General features: G+C 37.7%; 2 protein-coding genes across 2 annotated transcripts; one reads left to right on the top strand and one right to left on the bottom strand.

The window, feature by feature from the left end:
- Positions 1–1,119: 1,119 nt before the first annotated feature.
- On the top strand, positions 1,120–5,355 carry dmtn (dematin actin binding protein). The gene is given in 14 exon segments (XM_033989110.2): positions 1,120–1,209; positions 1,289–1,432; positions 1,531–1,575; positions 2,564–2,666; positions 2,757–2,801; positions 2,867–3,001; positions 3,082–3,173; positions 3,255–3,360; positions 3,428–3,483; positions 3,748–3,790; positions 3,870–3,877; positions 4,497–4,559; positions 4,632–4,712; positions 4,945–5,355. Coding segments are annotated over 14 exon segments (1,125 nt in total). The 3' UTR covers positions 5,059–5,355.
- Positions 5,356–7,163: 1,808 nt separating this feature from the next.
- On the bottom strand, positions 7,164–19,712 carry ppp3ccb (protein phosphatase 3, catalytic subunit, gamma isozyme, b). The gene is made up of 14 exons (XM_033989108.2): positions 19,145–19,712; positions 15,375–15,572; positions 15,029–15,153; positions 13,808–13,919; positions 13,591–13,736; positions 13,037–13,176; positions 12,443–12,520; positions 12,266–12,360; positions 12,022–12,147; positions 11,831–11,908; positions 11,418–11,502; positions 10,971–11,068; positions 10,379–10,405; positions 7,164–8,972 (listed from the first exon to the last, which is right to left on the bottom strand). The coding sequence occupies exons 1-14, from the start codon at positions 19,194–19,196 to the stop codon at positions 8,788–8,790; spliced, it is 1,545 nt and encodes a 514-aa protein (XP_033844999.1). The 5' UTR covers positions 19,197–19,712; the 3' UTR covers positions 7,164–8,787.
- Between the last annotated feature and the right edge of the window lie 157 nt (positions 19,713–19,869).

Raw genomic sequence — 19,869 nt, 5'->3', positions numbered from 1 at the left:
CTCACAGCAGTGTACTTTTGATTCTGTAAAGGGAGGAGTGTATAACCCTAGCAGTAACTGTTAAGGACGGCCTGGGCGTTGGCCTGACTGGGTTTGCTGATAAAGTGCCACACTGAAGAGTGGAGAGAGGTTGAAAGGGGTGGTGTGTGGACGAGGAAGAGCATGCCTGGGATGGAGATGATCGGAGCAGATGAAAGACAATGTATAGTGAGAGGTCCACAAAGAAGTCCTCTCAGAGGTGCACTGTGTCTTTCCAGGAAGTGGTGATCTTCAAACAGAGGATGTTCTCCCCTCTGAGCAGAAACATTTGTGGAGACTGGGACATTTAAACATTAGGTGCCTCTCCAGTTGGCAGGCCACCACTCCCAGCCACTGTCCCCGGAGGAGGCTCCATAACAGCCTGCCTCAATCTGATCAGTGTAGGTTTACACACAGTCTCCTTGTCCCCACCGCTCTCGCTAAATCCCAGGGGAAGTGGTGCATCTGTTTGAAAGGAATGATTTGTGCTCAGAGCAGCAGTAAAATATCCAAGACAATCCATTAGTCCTATAAAATCATACCAAAAGTGTTTTAGCATCCAGAAAAAATATATGAATGACATAATTAATCAAATTGCATATTTAGCAGCATAATCTGGCAATTACAAGACTAAACTCAGAAAAGTAGCCTCGTCAATTAAGTTATCTATGTCTGGTGCATAAAGTATAGAGCTTCAGTTCTCCTCAAATTCAGTGTGAGTCTAATGGATATTATGAATGCTGATTATCTCCTTTTTATGTGTTTTCTTTTCTCAGCCAACTAAAACCACAGTGAGAGGAAAGGTTTTCTCCAGTCATGCAGAAGGTAATGGTTGCATCATTCTTTACACCATGATTATAGATAGAAATCCATAAAATAATTCCTATCCCAAATGATCAGTTCAGCTGTAAAAGTAATATATTTTTATTGGCCTGTTACAAACTCCAGAAATGTTAAATTGAAAATAAAGGGTTTCACACAGGAAAAAATTCAGTCTCTGCAGCAGATTTATAAATTATAGAAATTTGTTTTAAAAGAAAATAAATATTGTTGCACTAGTGTTTGTAATTAAACGATACGTTTTCCTAAATGTGTGCGATGATGTCATAGGTGGAGGGACGGGTCACCCCAGTTAACCTGCCCTCCTCCAGGGCCGCCAGCACCCCAGGGTCCCCAGCCACAGGCATAACAGTAAGATCCACTTGTTATATTACATCCCTTAGTTAGATCATTACTGATGAAGCTCTTGATTGCTTGTGTGTGTGTGTAGGCGCGTGTGGATGACCAGGTGGTGGGCTACAGAGATTTGGCAGCGTTGCCCAGAGACAAAGCCATACTGCAGGTGGAGAGGCCTGATATGATGACTTACCAGCCTCACCTCAGCTTCTCCTCGCTGGACGCCCCACGCAGAGAGGTAGGGGTATACTTACCATATGGGTCACATGAGCATAGTTCTAATAATGTGCAAATGTTTTAGTTGCACAATAAAAGCATATTGTGTGTTTTCAACAGCGATCTCAGTCTCCTGCTGCTACATCTCCTACAAGATCCCATGAGGTAAAAATATGTTACTTATGTTTCCAAATCCAAACAGAATATTAAAAGTATGTATGAGAACATTTATTTGTCCCACTATGTAGAAATGAGGAAGGAGGAAATTACAGTATAAATGTATATGTCTATCATTTGTGCCATCACACTATTTGGATTCTTGAATTCAAAATTACGCATTTTACGTGAACCCAACATGACACATTGGAAATTGGCTTTTTATTAATGGACAGAAGGTCATAACACCAACGCAACAATGAGTTGTCTGTTCCCGTATTCCTGACTATTCTGTAAGTCACAACCAATGCTTTGTCTCTTTCAAAGAATTTTTTTTTTTTTTTTTTGCATTTCATCTGTCTGTCATTGCCTCAGCATGGGTTCAGTTTTCAATTAATCGAATTTTATCAAGATTCAGTTATTTGCAATCGTCAATGATCAGCATGTTTTTGTATTTGAGATGTCTACATCCAATTCTCAGTGAAGCATGTGGTTTGGAACAGAGTTAAGACAATGTTGTGTATTCATTCTTTTGATTAAAAGTCTGTATTGTTTATTTTCAGGCAGTTCAAATTTAAAGTTAAGTTTATTTGTTTTTAACACAATAAAATAAAAGTAGAATCAAAAATTATAATTGATGATTGTTTTACATGTGTCTTGTGCAGAATTTAATAATAATTGATCGACTACTGAAATAATAAAATTATGCAGTAGTCGAGTAATTGTTACCTGGTCTGTACACAAACTTCAAAACCATGAGCCATGAGCAGAGAGAATATTTAAGACTCAAAATGACACAGAAAATGTGTAAATTATAGTTTTCTGTTCTTTTCTTTTTTTTATCAAAAGCTTTTTTTTTTATCACCAGCCTAATGAATTAGCAAAACACTTACTATACAAATATGAATTTGAACAAGAAACATTGTTTTACATATTAAATAAAAGCTATTCCAGTCTCAGTTCTGCAACATATCATCTGCTCCATATTACTATCCAGGTGAAACTAGAAAGAGCCGAGAGTGACAGTGGGTCTCCTGGAGGTTCATCGCTGCAACTACAGGCTGAACGCAAGATCAGCCTACAGCATTTTCACAGACCAGGTATATCTGTTACAAATAAATCAGAGTCACAGATATTATTCAAAGTAGAACAGAAAAGCATGTCTGGATTAAATATGTTCTTTGTTATAGATAATGGAGCAAACATTTACAGAAAGCCTCCCATCTATAAACAAGGTGAGCACTTGTTAATTATAAACTGCTGAGTTTTAAGTATTCTTATGTGGGTTGCATCTGTACAGATATAGGTAAACATACAGAGGGCAGTGGAGTTATTCAGTCGGCCAAGTTCCCTGCTGCGCAGCGGCCGGACCCCAATGAACCCTCCAAGATTGAAACAGAATACTGGCCCTGTCCCCCCTCATTAGCTGCCATGGGTAACGTATACACACTCCATTTACACTACATGTGTTTTTTGGACACACAGCTGTACATAATATATACCTGCTCTTTTTAGAGATTGAGTGGAAGAAGAAAAAACTGCTTGAGGAAGACGAGTTTGAGGACACAGATGAAGTGAAGACTGTACAAGAGCAAGAGCTTGAAAAGGTGAGACTTAACTATTTAATGTAGTCACATACACATAAGTCTGAAGATATGAAATGCTCCTTTTTGCTTTGACAGCTTCAGATCAAGTCCAATCTTGGACGTCTCATTTTGAAGGAAGAGAAGGAGAAAGCCATTCAGTTTCGGAGGAAGACACAGTCACTGCCCGACAGAACCCACATGCACGGCAGTAAGATTTATGTGTTCAGAGCTCTCAGATAATAATAAACGTCTTAATAAATGTTTACTGTCTGCAGGTTTGTCTACAAATACCTCGAAGTCTCCATCCCGGACAGGGACAGGTCTGACCAGAGTAAGTGCATTGTAATATAAACAATAATATAATATATATCGTGTATAATATACACTGTAAAAATATCTGCAGATAATAGCTGCATTACTAAAGCTAATAACATAATAAACAGCACATCACATATTAACCAATACAGTCATTTTTACTATACTCATCTATTTATATATATATATATATATATATATATATATATATATATATATATATATATATATATATATATATATATATATATATATAATCTATCTAATCATGTATTAATAGATGCAGTCTGCAGAGTTTTCCAATGGAGACAAAGGACAACCAGGTATGCCTCTCGTTTTGTTTTATTTAGTCTGAAAAGTTGAGTTTCTAGAGCTCATTCTTTCTCTCTTCGTGTTTTACAGCTGGTCAGGTAAGAGTGTTGTACTAACAATGTGTGTATGTGTGGCATGTGCATGACATTCACTGCCCTGTGCTTTTGATGCACCATTTTGCTTCATTGTGTGTTCTATATACTATGAGATTTAACTTTTATCGAGAGCATCGCCATAGAAATTAGGCAATGTCAAATGAAAAATATATCTATGTGATATATGATCAGTAGCATTAGTGTTCATAATATGACCATGGGCTGAAGTCCTAAAAAACTTTCTCAAAGGAGTAGTGACATCATTGAAAATTAATTTAACTATGCATTAAATCATTACAGCTGTTACACAATAGGTATATATGGATATATTTTCAAAAACTTCACACTGACATCTAATTCTCAATTGTTCTAAAAATAAATAAATAAAATAAGGAACAGGCCAGCCCACTTAATATTGAACTATTGTAATGTGACCCATTATTTGATCCTAGAGCATTGCAAATGCAAGTAAATCTTCTGCATTAATGAATTTGAAACAAAGTCCTGTTTCACTTACATTTTTTACTTATGTTTTTATTATCCCCGTACTCTATGAGCACATCAGTGTGCGTCTGTACCACATTCTCACACTTTTGCTGTGACATTGTGTGTTGCTCTGTAGAATGGAGATCGTAAGGAGAGGATGGACAGAGGAACCTCACTGCCAAGTATTTTGGAGCAGAAGGTGAGATAGTTTATGTTTTAAAGAAGTATATAAGGTCAAATGTCACATATTAAAACCCTGTGTTCTCGTCAGATATATCCCTATGAAGCACTGATTGTGACCCATAGAGGGCGCTGTAAGGTACCTCCTGGGGTTGACCGCACACGACTAGAGGTGTGTATGAGAAGGAAATATGAATGTAAAATATGAAAACAATTGCCAGTAAAGCTACATAAGGATGTAGAATCAAAAATAAATACAAGTATTTCCACTACTACTAAAAATTATAGCCTGTACATTTTACAAGTCATCAATATAAAGTTGAAAACAATTACATAAAAGAACAAATGATGTCTAATAAGATAGAAATCATGTGTGTTAAATGGTGCACCGTGTCTATCCTCAGCGGCACCTGGCTCCAGACGAGTTTGAGCAGGTCTTTGGGATGCCGATGGTGGAGTTTGACCGCCTGTCACTATGGAAACGCAATGAACTGAAGAAGAAAGCTTCCCTGTTCTGATGAAGTGACCTGAGTTTATCAATACTTGACAAAACATGCATAGAGTTGTCAAAAAGAGCCAGTAATAATCTTTTCAGGCCCATAGTGTCCATCGTGTAACTAACCAATCAGAGGCCTGGATGGAGACAGGATCAGACTGAGCACTGACGCTGGCCCTACTAACCCTGAGTGAAGATGCACGGATCAAATGTTCACCTCCTGCACTCTGCTCACTAATGCTTGCTATCAGCTGCCCCACCTGCAGCCACTCACTCATAGTTTTGGTTTAATAGTTAAGACACACACTAAATTTAAAATATTGTGGAAAAGTCAAAGTACATTAAGTTACCGAAAATATTACTGCACTATAGAGAGCGGTCTAGGACCTACCGGGTGAAATGTTTCAAAGATGTACTCATGTAATTGTGAGAATTATTTATGGGTTTCAGTCACCTATTACAGGAAACATTTTGAGGACAGATCATTGTTAATTTGTTGGTTGTTATAGCAACTGTCCTACTCCTACTTTTTTTTTTTATTCTGAAACTCATGAGTTGAGTTTTTTCAGTTGTCTTCAGCTTTTTTCTGTGCTGGAATTAAGGGTGGCTGGACACTTTCCAGCTACTACAGGCTTCAGGCAAAATGAACTATTGGCCAGTTAGAGAAGCTGAATGTAAAAATGAATGTAAACAAATGTAAACATTATTTAATATTTTATGATTTTGAATAGATTATGGGTTTTGATCAACTCGATTTTAAGAAGCATATACTAAAACATAAACTTTAATCATTCCTTATTCAAAAATAATTGGTTGTAGGTCCGCTCATTTTAATTTGGATAGAACTATTGAAAGAAAGATGAACAGTGACATTTCCACAATGTTCTACTTTGACAATATGCAGCCTCAGTTCCAAAGTGTCACAGCCTTAATCACATTTAATCAATGTATCTATGATGTAAATCTAGCTCTTATTTATAATGTATAACTATTTATTTGACTGTCATTGGTACACTCAGAGACACAGTGCATTCATGTTCATTTATGTTCCTACAGTATATATTATTTTTGTACAGCATTTTATGAGCAACACTGGCATTGTAGTTCTGTGTCAAAATTAACATTAGTAATTAGTTACTCATGCTCATCTGTAGCCTTCCTCCATATTTCTTTTAGTATCACATGCCATTCAGTCCATATTTCTGTTGTACAATGTAGAGGATTCAAATAAACCATTGAAAACAGTTCTAATGTTTCAACTCTGTCAAAGTAAGTGTGCGTTCTTAGTTGAAGTATGTATTATACAAAATGTAAAAGTCCAGTACACTTAGTTGGTAAAGTTGTGATGATAATTTTACTTCCTGGTTTGGACATGCAGCAGATGTGAAATATCTAGAGGTAATTTTACAACTGTCACCTAGCAACCATAGTGTAAACAAGGGCCAAAGCTTCTCAACACAATAATTATGATTTGACTAATACAAATATATGACATTTTGATATGACTGTTTAAAACTAACAGAATACAGTCTTTCTTGTGCTTAAATTGTCACTGCAATTTGTGTGGAATTGTGAGGCCATAGATGGACTATTTCTTCAGCTGTACTTCCTGTAAATTTCATGCTTTTTTTTTTTCACTTTTTACCCACAAACTGCCACTTAACTGATGTAAAACTATGATACATATTTACCAGATATCTCATCAGAAAAAACATGAAAATTATAAGATCTTTAAATGCAACTAAAATAAATAGTGCTGCCTTGTTTTCTGTTCTCAAATGACACATTGGACTTACAGGTACCATCCTGCGTAGCCCCTTTTCACCATTTGTTTTAGGTTGATGTGTTTGTGTTCGACTTTGTTAATGATAATATAGTTTGATTCAACATTTATTTCTCGTGCAGTCAAGGAACTACACTGACTGCAGCTGAATCATGAGTAGGGTTTCTGTTGCTAAGAAACATATGGCTCTACACATAAAAGCAAGGTAGCTAGTGATTTTTCAGTGTTGCTCCCTCTCCCTGGATGAAGTAACACAAAGCAACACCTCCTACGCTGTCCTTTGATTGACAGTCCCACCGTCCTTGAGCACCAAAAGCACAAGCACTTATTCAACACACGTGAGCCGCACTAAATCGCCTCTTTATTTGAATGGAGTGAAACATCTACAAGCCTTGGGAGGCCTTGTCATACATGTTCTCAACAAAAAACAAAACTTTTCCTCTCCAAACACAGCTTTAAAGAATTTCATTCATTTCATTACTGTACATTCTGTGAGATATGTTTTTTTTTTGTTTTGTTGATTTTTTTTATTTTTTCAGAAAAAAAAGAGTGGACTTGCCACTCCCACCCAAATCCCCAAGTCTTTATCACCCAACACCTTAAAGAGTATATCCAGGCCCCAGTTACAAACACCTGAAATGCACCTCAAGATTTTCATTTTCAGAGCACTCAAAAGACGCCTCTGATTCAGGAGGACTAATTAAGCATCATCTGAACTTTTCTTACTGTCAAAATGAGTGTATTTGATTTGCAGATCTGGAAACACCACGAGTGAAATGCAAGCATCTATTGCCCAGATACAAAACCAAGCTCTCTGTTCCCAAACTTCATGCAGCTTCGTCGGACGGACAGGTGACGTCAGGTATGTTGTCATGGAAACATGACTAAGGCAGCTGAACTTTTAAAAGGCAGCAAACAATCAAGCCTTGAACCCACTAGCTCCTTGGGCTATTCCCATCAAAGTGAACGCCATCATGAGTACATACATTTTAGACAAGATTAACAGTTTATTTTGCCCAAATTACACTAGCATAAGATTTAAAAGCTTGCATTTCAATGCATCACCTTTCCAGATCTTCCACCGGAAAAAGAGAAATACAATGCGACCATAATACCTGGCGAAAAAATATGAAATAGAAATGCTTGGAAAAGGTCCATAAACCGCATTATCACATTATTTTAGAACAAGCTTGAGCATGAATAGTTTTTGTGGCTTCCAATAAGCCACCAACCACAAGACTGATTTATTTAACTTATGGGCAAGTTTTCAGTTGGACATTTTATTTTTTGTGCAGAAGCGTTCTTTATTCTTTATTAAATATTTATTAGGAATAATCCATGGATCACACTTCCCATTTTCCATTTTGTTCCTTCTTTTGTCCCTTTTCTTTCTGTAAATAATTATGCCTAAATCTGTGTTGTAAAAAACATCACATTGAAAAGAGGAAATCATTAAAATATACATATAAATGTCAATACTTGCTCCTGAGAGCTCATTCACACTATCATTGGCATAAGAAAGGATGGTTTTATGCAGTGGAGGTTTCAATTGATGCTCTCGTTTTGAATCAAGTGCTTTCACTGCTCTTTTACGTGGGCATGATCTCAGCATAAGCACATTTGAATAAGCACACAGCCCGCTTCTCTGCCTCACTAAGAACACTCAACAGAGAGGATGAATAATGTTGTCCCCAAAAACACAAGATGAAGTGGAGCAACTAGCCCTCACCCAGCCGCGTGGGCCACCCGCGTGTTTGCCCTGGTTCAGTCTCTATGATGATAAACTTCCTAGAGATGATTAAATAAATTAAGCAGGGTGAAAATTACTTGGACCAAAAAGTTTCTGCATTGTGTGTCCTGTTCTTGTTAGAGATGGGAAGCATAGGGGGAGAGTAAGTAGGAAGGAGGGATGATTGAGAAGAAGCAGAGAGGGGAAGCAAAGGGATAGATTGGGGAGGGCTAAAGGTTTTAGGCCTGTGCATTGGTGCCGTTCTTGTCTGGGAGTCCAGCAGTGGCCGGCAGGTTGTTAAGAGATGGAGCACCCTCGTTTTGCTTTGCGTCACGTCGTGGAGGCATCCTTTCATTGATCAGGTCCAGACCTCTGGCCTCTTCAAAGCTCTGGATCTTGTGCTGGGGCTTAAAGCCTTGAATAGCTGCAGAAACAAAAACAACTGTCAAATAATGTCCAACTGTATTTGCATAGAGAAATAATTGCCGTTATCTCAATGGCTATAAAGATAAGAAGCCGTTTCGGTTTAACTGCCTTCTATTGAAAGAAGGCCGTGTACTTGCCAATTAAAATGCATTAGTAGGACTATTAGATCCCAAATAAAATGTGTCCCCATTATTTGCAATAGAACAGAAGTCACGATAAACATATTTTGAAATGCGATATCTTGCTGAAGTAAATATGGCGATAAACGATAATGTTGAAACCAAACCATAAAGCAGAAATATCTCCCAAAAAGTATTCAAAATGTACAATTTTGTTTAAAAAAATATGAGCTGTAATCAATAATCAACAGAATGCAACACTTAAAGTAATTTTGTATAAATAATGAGTCATAGAAGTTCAAAATTTCTCTCTCAAAAGCTCTAATCTCATTGTAAAACAGAAAAAAAACCAAAAAAACAAAACACAATGTACCCATGATAAATAAGGACCCCCAAAAATGACTGTTCCATCCATCATGTACTGAACAATAAGCTGATATAGTATTTTAGTATTTATTACCAGATGCACACTTAAATAGTGATGGGCAACGTGGCAAAGATTCACGTTTTAATTTTCTTAACGCTTGAATCAGAATACATAAACTGAAGTGCCAACTGTTACAAGAAGCTAATAACTATGAACTATGACTGATTAAATCCAGCTGTCACACACTCAAAGTATAGTAGACGCTGGCCAATAGAAGATGCAGTTTGAGCTGCATTTGCCCGTATGACTTTGTTTTTTGCAGCCCTATATTCAGTTGACCACAGGGTTGTGTCAAGATTAGACAGAATCAGATCTAAATGCTCACTACTATATTTCTTTATTTTCACATGCAGTCAAGAGGCTATTATCATTTCAGAAACTGCCCTATTAGAATTGACCCAGAGATCACAGCCAACCGCAACCATGACTAATTGTTGCTATAATATAATAACTAGACCTACAGTGGAGCCCCCATGGCCTCAATGAGTTAACATACTCTCCAACATTACAACAGAAGAGGTGTATTTGTGACTGAACTTACTTTGAAAGAGAATGCGGACAGCGTGTAAGGTAAAACATGAGAAATTTGTTTAGTTTGCTTATAGTCAGAAACAATGTAATTAATGTTCCACTAAATTAATTACAATAAATAGAATAAATAAGCTTTAAATCATATATTTTACATATCTTTATCACTGAAATTATAATGATAGAAGAACACGCAAGATCAAAGACAGCAACAAAGGGATTGTTAAACATATTTTTGCATTAATGTAAGGTACATTGAGTAGTCATATAGTTAATTTGGTTAAATGACATACACAGACAAAGAAAAGGGAAAGAAGGAGACTTGCATACCTCGTGCTTCCTCTGCCTCTACGGTGGCTGTGTAAGCGTGAGTAGAAGTGCCATGCCCAAAACCAATGGAGAGAGAGTGGCAACATTAATTATCAATGCAGTCAGTTAAGTCAATGTTAACACTTTAAGATAATTATAATACAACCCTCTTCTCTGATTTAACACTAGTAAAAGACAACATCACAGGTTAGAAGGTGCAAAGTCTGCAAACTGGTATCAAAAATTTAAAATGCACTTTAAAACAAACGTTAAAGCAATAAAATGCAATAAAGTGTAAGTCACGCTGCACTAGGAGGATTAAGGAGAGAAGCATTAGTGTTTTGGTTTTTTTTTGTTTCCAAGATTAAGATACACACATATGGATAAACATTCATCAGAATTATATTAGGATATGTATGTATATCAATTTAAATTCGCACCATTACCTAGGGCAGCGTGGTAGAGACGAGGGTTTCATGGACAAGATACGCCTTTACATTTTGTTGTGTTAATGAGTTGTTCAGTTCAGTAGTTAGTGTTCAGTGCACGTGCAGACACTGGAGATGAGAGTAAACTATAAGTAGACAAGCTGATTGGCTCCATTTGGACTCACCGCTCTGCAGAGTCCGCCGACCTCCAGACAAAACTCCCAGAGGCAGCGTCCCGGTGGGGGTCAGCCCTTTGAGCTGCAACACGCTCTCATTCTCCTCTCTGGGAAAACATACAACAGATTAGGAGTCATCTACAGGGGCGGTCACAGAGAGAGCTAAAGATTTGGCAATGCCATTTTTAAGGCTTTTACATTTTCAAAAGGAGGAGTTTTTTCCTGACACAGTTACAAAAATAAAGTGGGGCAAGTGTTATTCAAGAAAAAGTCATTAACCTTATAAAAAAGTAGAGCAAGACACCAATGGAAACAGCCAATAAGGAATCAACTCAAACAAAACTGAATCATTGATAAGCTACATTATTAATACCGAATTAAATAAAACTATGCTCCCATTATTTGTGTTTACAAATACATCATTTTATGACCAAGCTCTTATGACACATAACACACCTGAGGACAGAGAAGACTCTAGCCATCTTCCCAATGGCCCTGATCTTATTTCTGATCACCTCCTTCCGCACAGCTGGAGCACCGCCTGAGAACAGAATTTGGGGGAATATAGTGTAAACAAATATAACTAGGGTTTTGTACTTTCCTACTTAAACATACAGTTTATACACAAAGGCAAAAAATTAACCAGCCATCAATAAAAGTGCACATTAGCCATATATATATATATATATATATATATATATATATATATATATATATATATATATATATATATATATATATATATATATATATATATATATATATATATATATATATATATACAGAATTACATCTATTACTTCAATCTTAAGAGACAGTCGAAACGCTTGCAGTCAAGAAAATTAATGTAAATGTGAATGTTGTCTTACCCTCACACGTGTCGTCTCCTTCTGACATGAGCTCATCATCCGAGCAGATATTCAGAACATTCACCAGCATCTCTGTCACTGAAGCACAAATACATGACAACAACACTGTATCAGACACATACTGAATGGTTGTATTAGTTATGACCATACGTTTTAGGTAAACAGATTCAGATGTCGATTACATTGCTTACCCTTTTCCCCCACAAAGGGTAGAGACCAGGTGAAAACATCCATAAAGTTGGGCAGCCAGTATGGATGAGGGGAACAGTTAAACTGCCTTATGTTCATGACATTATTCTCATATTTGAGAACCGCAGCTACGGACAAACAAGAACAAAGAATCGTTCACATCTCCCTTTCAAAACACATGCCAATAGACTCTGTTGCCAAGGTTTCCCAAAGCGTTTCCATGGTTTCAGTCCCTCAGAGTTGTACCTTTGTTATTGTATACATCCAGGTAGTTAGGAGCAGAAAAGATGGTAATTAAAGAGGGGAAGCCTGTTGTTTGGCTTTTCCTATACATTCGATACCTGGCAACACAAATGGCACAGTCAATTCCATATTTTGGATAAACAACTGTTAAGTATTTGTGTGGTCATCACTCCCACTCACCCTGCATCCTGCGCTTCATGTGCTCGTATTACAGACAAAAGATTATTGTTCATCAGGAAGTCACATACTGCTGGGTAACTGGAGAAAATAAAATCCAATTTATTGATCATGTTACTTCTATGCAACAAAATATGCAGTACTTGTATCCTGTATGTAGCACATTTTCAATAAAGCTGAGCAAAAGCCAGTTTGTTTGTTTTTTATTAAGAGTGACATTTAAAAATCCTTATTTGGAGTTTGGATAGACTGCATTTCAAAATACACTAGAATAGGGGAACGATGTGGTGCCAGATTTGGCATAGTACTGGCCATTAGCAGAGGACAAGCCTGACCCCTGCCCCAAAGGAGACATCTGCCAGCAAAGAGCCAAATGAAAAAAAAAATCTAAACTAACTGGTAATCAGCAGTGGAGGAAATGGGCATTAGGAAATGCTGCTATGTGGTAATTGCCTAATTACTTCAGTCTTCTGTTGCTCACGCTAAAGCATGAAACAATGGACACCATGTCTTGACTTAATAATAACAAAAAAAAACAAAGCCATAACATACATACAAGAGCACATAAAGTGAGAGAATTGTGAAGCTGACTGGCACCTGTAGAAATAGGAGCAGCCTCTGACACTGTTATGGCAAAAATGTTCCTGGGTTTTTTCTGAGCCATAGTCCTCTCCGGGATCAGACCAGAGCAAGTCACACATGGGCCCAAACGCGGGTGGTTCTTTAAAGCGGTCCAGCTGAGCACAAAACACATACAAAGGTATTAACCATGCAGCAAGAAGACAAGCTGGCCTTTAAAAAATGTAAAGGGAAGACAATGAGTGTTTTTCTAACTACATTTCTCATTTTTGCTTCTATTACCCATGCACACTTGTGTAGCCAACATATTAGATACATACTATTACGCAAAACAACACAACATAGAAATAATGTCCTGATACCACACTTAAGTGCATGTTTGCCATGTAAGGGCTGTAACGTACATTCAGAGTAGATTATATTTAAATGAACAACGATTTCAACATTGACCCTGGCATCAGGACATGTGCTCAAAACATCAGCACATTGCACAAGAGATAATAAAGATGCTTTTGCAAACGCTATGCTGTGTTATATTTGGCTAAACAATATAATGTGTACTGAAGAGGTACCTTTTGTATGTCACCTAGGCAGGTGATTTCAGGGCTCAGACCTCCATGCACACAAAGGAACTGCTGGTTGAGGAGTGCAGCCAGAGGCAAGCAGTCAAATGCATCCATACATGCATCATATACACACTCTGAGTATTTTATTTTACCTAAGGAAGACAAAAGGTCAGAAACATGCCTCTGCCCCATTGCAAACATCCTCTGAACCAAAGAGACTTACACTCCTGTTTGAAGGTGAAGTACTCTGTGAGATGTCTGCACTCGTGGTTGCCTCTGAGGAGGAACAGTGTGTTGGGATGGTTAATCTTCAGGGCCCACAGGTACAGCACACACTGGAAGAGACACATTCATCACACGACAATAAAGACACTTAACAGGTGACCCTAACATGTAACAAGCAAGTTGAGTAGATTTTAAGTATATTTCAAATTATTATCCTCTTGGAAGATCCAACTTCAGCCCAATTTAACCCTTCTCTTTTTTGGCAGAGGGACCAGATGTTCTTTTAATAACACCATTTATTTTACAAGATGTCTAGAAATTTCTCTCTTACAAAAAGCAATAAGCAATAAGCTTATAATCTTATATGAGGTCCTCCTGCACCAAAACATACGTAATGCATTTAAGGCAAAACTTAAGCTTTGTTTCTTTAAAAAAAACAAAAAACACTTGTGGTGTTTGCTGCCAAAAAGTTACAAATATATATTGGTGATTTATGTAGGTTGCTTTGTGCTGTAATTTCAGACTCTAGCCCCATCACTTGTACCATCCTCCTGACAGCATGGTAAGGCCCGTTAGATATGTCCTTGTCTAGGTTGAATAACTATATTTTCATTTGTCTGGAACTTAACTTAATTATGATAAAAATCCCATCATCAGTCCATCATCAGAGAAATGTCATTTTATTTATAATTCCCCATTCTGTGCATCTCAACATTGAAATCAGTTATCATATCAATTATGTAAATAAATTTACATTTTTGATTTTTTTAAAGTATCAGATAACAAAATGTATTTTTTTCTCATTTACCAGGAGTGCAAATAGTTCTTGAGGGCACTGTATATTGGGTTTCATTTGCAAATGTTATTGAGATTCCTTGCAGTGTATGAGGTACCACAGGTTTTCCACAAATCCCAACATGGAAGCAAGAGAGCAACCAGTACAATTCAATGCCATTCATCTATAGCCAAGAAGACCCCCTTTTTAGAGAACTCACGGGCAGAAACAGTCCTCCCTTTTGATTGTTTTGGAAATGGAACAGACTAGGCCTGCAGGCAATATTCAAGACAAGTGCCTGCTTGCACACTGTGTCAGTGGGAGTGTATGTGGACCACTATTTAAAGATGGGCTCAGAAGCAGCTTGCGCTCAACACCAGATATCTACCAAATGTCAAATGAAATGGCACATGCACAAATACAAACACAGGCTGTGGCTCCTACCTCAATACTGAAGTACCCTCGATCAACGTAGTCTCCCAGAAACAAGTACCGGGTGGTGCTGGGGGAGCCACCCACTTCAAAGAGTTTCATCAGGTCAAAGAACTGTCCATGGACATCTCCACACACTAACATGGAAGACAAATATTACCCTCACTGACCATTTACCATTAATATAATGTACAAAATATAATTGGCAAGCAAGAGTCAATAGGAAAAGTCAGAAAAGGTTCCTGTAGAATAGTCTAGTGCTACTGAAAAAAAAGAGTGGATTTGTCTTAAAAATGTCAGTTTGACAGCTGCACTAACAGGCCTTTCAGTTGTGTCTCTGAGGTGTTGTCAGTGTCACCTGTGATGGGAGCTTCGACTTCCAGCATGCACTTCTCCTGGCGCAGGATGCTGGCTCCTTCATTGATGATTCGCAGAGCTGCCTCCTCCTCCAGTCGACCTTCTTTCACCAAATGGGCCTTTAGCGTTTCTACGCTGGGCCTTCCATCGACGTACAGGTCTTTGACTGTCAGGCGGTTACCAGGAGGATATGGCACCGCTAAACACACAATACAATGAGATTGAAAGTATAAGGAGAACATAGGAATTGGAGACAATTCAATGGCATCTTCACAAATCACCAGCATCATCATTCATCGTCTACAGCTGTCCATAGCCTTCATTTCAACATGATAATTTGCATGCATGAGGGTGACACACATTGATATTGGTTCAAAGATGGGATGATCTTGAGCAGCCTGAGAACACATATTTTAATTAAAGAGTTTTTGTCCTGAGCCCTGTCACTATGAACCTGATCAGTGCTCACATGTCACTGTGCGCTCAGGAGTAGTTATCTCTCCGTCTCTAGAGACTGGACACTTCCACTCACTCCTGGATAAGGGACGTAATATGCTCTCTGAAAAAAAGAGGTACTAACTATACTGTAAATTTTAAAAAGGGGTGGCATGTTAATGGCTTCTATAAGGTATTTTATAACCATCACTATTCTATAACATATTTACTAACCAGAAAACAAATAGTTTTCCTTATAAGACAATAGTTTCTCAAGTAAGAGAAAGAGGATGTTAGGGTTGCCAACATATTCATGGGTAAAATAGGGGTGAGTGGTCGAAAAAGATTGGGAACCACCTACACCACAGAGTATCCCAATAAGCCTGCCCTTTTTGCATTAGTCAGACGTCACCAGAAAAAAATGAGTTGTCGAGTATTTTCATGATCTTAAATTATGAGAATGCTTTCCAAAGGTTTAACAAGACTTGGCATGTCAAGGCTGGAACATAAGACAATGAGATACACTTGAATCAGGCCTGAGGCAAAATGCCAAAATAAGCCACATTTCTAAACAAAATTATTCTTCTTTCACAAAGCTTCTGAAGAAACAACTTGTACAAAACTTGTACACAAGTTTTGTTTATTTTTTTCTTAAGTGAAATAAGTGTGTGTTGAGCGAGGCTACCCTAAATGGCAATGACAATTTATGCAAAGGCATTTTATAAAGACGTGTAGTCATGCCATCTTGAGGAAACGATTACTCAAGAAAAAAACAAAGGCCTGTTAAAACACTGTATAGGTTGCGGTATTTAAGTGATTGATGAAAGAGATCATTGTTTTCTCTATTGAGTGTATGGAGCTAGGAAAACTTTCTTCAGAGTTATACTAAAACACTCCATTGCATCAGCTTCCAGTGTAATCAGCTTAAGTAAACTCAGGCTGCTAACTAGGCCCAATATTTCCACCTGCAGAGTACACAGTTAAATGTGCATATGATGACAGATAAATACTCTTCTAGGATGCCAAAGCATATAAACGTATGTATACATGGAGAGCAAGCAACTTTCTTTTCTTATTCAGAGCTTTGGCCCTGACTGGTCAAATGTCATAAAGCCACAAGCCAGTCAAATATAAGCAAAACATGGAATGTATGTTTCGATTATAGATACACCGCACAATACTATTTTCCCAAAACTATGCAAAACACAATCTTAATCCTGTAAATGAATGAATAAAAGATTATGTTGTTATTTTGTGCAGCTTCAATGGAATGAAAGAAAGTCACAATTTTAAATCTAACTGTATAAAAGAGTTTTATTAGTACTAGCAATTCTTACTTAATTAGCCCCATCCACCTTTGTTTATCAAATAAAGGCAAGAGCGTTGTGTGGTGTTGTGGTCAATCAATCATGAATAAAGAGAGAACTACAATGTCAGCCATCGCAAACGGACAAAATGATTCAATTAAAGAGAAGACATGCACATCACAAAATCTCAGCAGCATGTAGGACTCAAAAAGTCAGGTTAAGACAAAAAACCACAGCATGACACAAGAAATAAATGTCTATACAACTCTCTCTCACGAACAGGCCAGACACAGCAGATGCTGACAAGATGCTCTCTTTAACTGAGGGCTTTATTTGTTGATTGTTTACTGCAGAAGTAATCTCTCATTCTTCTATTATTAGAGATTGACCGATATGTGTTTTTTCTTCACCGGTGCCGATACCAATTGTTTAGAATACAGAGCAAACAATGGCTGATAAGCTCGGATATTTTTGGGCTGATATATAGGGCCGATTTTCATTATTTTCCTCAAATCATGTAATTTAAATTTACTACAAACTGACCCACACTACCATCACTGTTCTATAACATATTTATTAAACAGAAAACAAATAGGTTTCCTTATAAGACAGTAGCTTCTCAAGTAGGAGGAGGAGGATGTTAGGGTTGCCAACGTATCCATGGGTAAAATAGGGGTCGGTGATTGAAAAAGATTGGGAACCACCTATAAATATATGTCTATACAACTCTCTCTCACCAACAGGTCAGATACAACAGATGCTGACAAGATGCACTCTTTAACTGAGGGCTTTATTTGTTGATTGTTTACTGCAGAAGTAATCTCTCATTTATCTATAATTATTAGAGACTGACCGATATGTGTTCTTTCTTCACCGGTGATAATACCGATTGTTTAGAATACAGAGAAACCGATGGCTGATAAGCTCAGATATTTTTGGGCTGATATATAGGGTCAATTTTGATTATTTTCCTCAAATTTTTTAATTGAAATTTACTACAAACTGACCCACCACTCTTTTATTACAAACCTTTAAGAAGCTGTGTATCATATTTAATGCAGTTGTCTTTTCGTATTAAAATGTTAAAATAAAGCTTTGTGTGTATGTTCTAGACAGCAAATCAACCAAAACAAAATATTGGCCTGTGCTGGAGATTTAAGGCCAATAGCCAATACACAAAAAAGTCAGTCTGTCCCCTAATCAAGTTGGATTTTAATGCTGATGCTGTAATTTGAGTGAGTAAATGCATAACTCTGTTATTACCAATAGAAAACGTATTTCTGAACAATATGGACAATGAAACTTCTAAATTTGGTTCAGTATATGGTTTCCAGTTTCCACCAAGCAGATGACAATCAGTCTAGATTCTATAACACACAACTGAACAATTGTAAAAGGGATAAATTGGCGTTGGACAGGTTTGATCAATTAGATGGAGCTGATCCAACAAGAAGATCTTTAAAATGCGTCAGGAGGCTTTGGAAGACAGTTTTAAGTGCTAAAGTAAATCCGCTAAACGCCTTGTCACTCATACCGGGTCGGTGTAAACTCTTGATTGGCTTTGTCAGTCTAAGTCTAATTTGCTCTATTAGGTCTTCTTAATCCAGTGACTGAATGAAGTACATCGACCATCACTGAAACATGGCCCAAAAATGCAAAGTAGAAATCCAAAAATGCAAAGTAAAAATATGCATTTAAAACTTCTAAATGGCATAATTGACGCCCTCTATAACACGGAAAGGGTCCGTCATGTAAGTGATAATCAGTAAGACGTGAGGTTAAATACACTTTAGTATTGCTATTATAGTGACTATAACAGGAATGACAATGTAGTTGAAAATACCGTGTGTAGATAATAAAATAAACGCATCCATCGGTTTTCAGCCACACATAATCACATTTGATTGATGATGCTGGGTTTGTCATTTCGCAGAGCTTTCAACTCACTGTAATATTTAGCAAAGTGGGTGAACTTCCTGCACCAACAGAAATGGTCAACCTTAAATTATTGAACACATTTGATACAAACCTTTGATGGGTCGTTCAGTGGTGGAGAGCTTGTTTTGGTCTTTCGTCGACATTCTCTGCTCGGGACAGTTGGTGGTAAATTAGCTGAATTCCTAACTAAACTTGATAAATTCCTTCTAGCTAGCCGCGCTAGCTAGAGTGCGCTAGCCGCGGTAGCTAGCGGAGTTTGTGCAGCGCCCGCCGCAGTGTGCCACAGACGAGCCGTTCAGGCTGCACTTCAGACTGACGAGGGAAGGGACAGGGGAAATCTCTTTAACTAACAAATTAAAGCGTTCCCTGTGCTCGCTGCAGTACTGTGCAGTGATGCTAAATCGCTGTCACTTGACGAGGGAGAAGTGAACGGGTCCAGGAAACAGTCCCAGGAGCGCGGATGACCGATTCAAGAAGTACTGAGCAGTGCGTCAGATCATAACTCAAGTTTATCCTTTTACTCTTGGACGAGGTGCATCTGTCACAGGCCGCCGGGTTTTGCTTTATGTCGTGATCCGATGTGTCGTTCAGACCCCTGACGGATTACAATAATCCGCCGCAAGCGGATTTCCTACAACATGGCTCAGATCATGGGTTTGTGGGTAGTGTAGTATTTACGGTAAAACTACTTTACTGTACAGGTCTGCTCCATCCATGGTCTCCTCATATAAAAGGCCATGGGTCACTATGGAGTAGTAAATTATGATAAATATATATTTATTATTACTTATACTACTACATTATTGTTGTAATTTC

The sequence above is a fragment of the Periophthalmus magnuspinnatus genome, chromosome 23 (genome assembly GCF_009829125.3).
Source record: "Periophthalmus magnuspinnatus isolate fPerMag1 chromosome 23, fPerMag1.2.pri, whole genome shotgun sequence".
NCBI classification, from domain to species: domain Eukaryota; kingdom Metazoa; phylum Chordata; class Actinopteri; order Gobiiformes; family Gobiidae; genus Periophthalmus; species Periophthalmus magnuspinnatus.
This window is presented reverse-complemented; position numbering and strand designations above follow the sequence as displayed.